General features: G+C 60.8%; 1 protein-coding gene across 1 annotated transcript; it reads left to right on the top strand.

The window, feature by feature from the left end:
• Positions 1-85: 85 nt before the first annotated feature.
• Positions 86-1327, top strand: CSUI_011556 (cw-type zinc finger protein; the record flags this gene model as incomplete). The annotated part of the gene is made up of 1 exon (XM_068071654.1): positions 86-1327. A coding segment is annotated over exon 1 (1122 nt), but the record flags the coding sequence as incomplete, so codon positions are not given.
• Positions 1328-1353: the final 26 nt, after the last annotated feature.

Below are 1353 nucleotides of genomic sequence, written 5' to 3'. Positions count from 1 at the left end.
AGACGCATTCTTCCCTCCTCCGCCGGCAGCCTGCTGCTGCTGAACGGCCGGCGGAGGAGGGAAGAATGCGTCTGCTCGGCCGAAGGCGCGTGCTGCGGCGGCAAAGAGAAGCCAGGCGAGCAAGACACAGGCGGAGAACTCACCATCTCTTATCAGTGGGGGTGGTGGAGGAGGGGCGGCCTCGAAGAAGCGAAGTGGTGGGGCCATGTCTGCTGACGGGAAAAGTCTCTTCGGAGCAGCAGGGGGAGTGGGGGGTGCAACTGCTAGTCTGGCGGCGTCGGCATCTTCTCAAGGCAACGCCAATACCAATCCGGCATCGGCGCTGATGGCTGCGGGTTTGCCGTTTTCAGCGCTGCAACACCACGCCCAGCTCTTACAGCACACCCACCATTTGCAGCAGCAGCAGCATCCTCATTTGTTGGCGCGGAACGCGGGGGGTACAGGAAGTGGCCTGACTGTTTTCCAACAGGAGCAGCTTCTTCAGCACCAGCTGCTTCAGCAGCAACAACAGCGTCTTTTGCAGCACCTACAAGGTGGATCCCACGCTTCAGTGACTCAGCCTCAACTTGTCCTTGAGCACTGGGTACAGTGTGACGCGTGCAATAAATGGAGGCGTGCCCCCACACAAATAACAAGTGACAAATGGTTTTGCAGGATGAACACGTGGGCACCTCAATTTGCCTCTTGCGATGTCCCTGAGGAACCTGACCCTGCTGCTGAGGGGGCTTTAGAAATTCTAGGGCCCGGGGCTGCCGGCAACGGTGGGGGAGGAGGTGGGGCCGTGGTGGAACCACAGCCGCAGACTGGAGCAGGAGGCACGAAGAGACACCGCAGTGCAGGAGGTGGACGGGGCGGTGGATCACGAGGGAGAGCCAAAGCGGCCAAGGCTGCAGGGAATACGGCGAATTTGTCGGGCGGCACTGGGGGCGGGCTGAAGGAAGAGCTAAGAGATACGGAGGGAGGTGGTGGAAGTCTGGAAGACGATACAGGAGGAGGCGGGTCGACATCGTCGGGAGGAGGGGCAGAAGGAAATTTTCAGTCAGCGAAGAACAGCCCTGTGAATATGTTCTCTGTGGTGCAGCAACTCGCATCAAGAGTTGGAGGAGCAGCTCGTGCGTTGCAGGCTTCTCCCCAGTCCGCGGGACAGACGGGGATCAAGCAGCTTCCGGGGAGATCGGCCTCAATCGGAGGCGGCAGTGGGATGTCGTCTCATAGCGCCACAGCTCAGTTTGCCGCGGCACTGGCCCTGGAACAGCAACGGCTTATACAGGAAGGGGCGAGAGAAGGCCTCTCGGCACTCCCACCGCGTTCTCCCCCCCCTCCAGAAGTCGGAGTGCCGAGAGGCCTTCTCTC

Source organism: Cystoisospora suis (assembly GCF_002600585.1).
Source record: "Cystoisospora suis strain Wien I chromosome Unknown contig_13576, whole genome shotgun sequence".
Classification (NCBI taxonomy): domain Eukaryota; phylum Apicomplexa; class Conoidasida; order Eucoccidiorida; family Sarcocystidae; genus Cystoisospora; species Cystoisospora suis.
The sequence above is the reverse complement of the archived record's forward strand: the minus strand, read 5'-3'. Positions and strand labels throughout refer to the sequence as shown.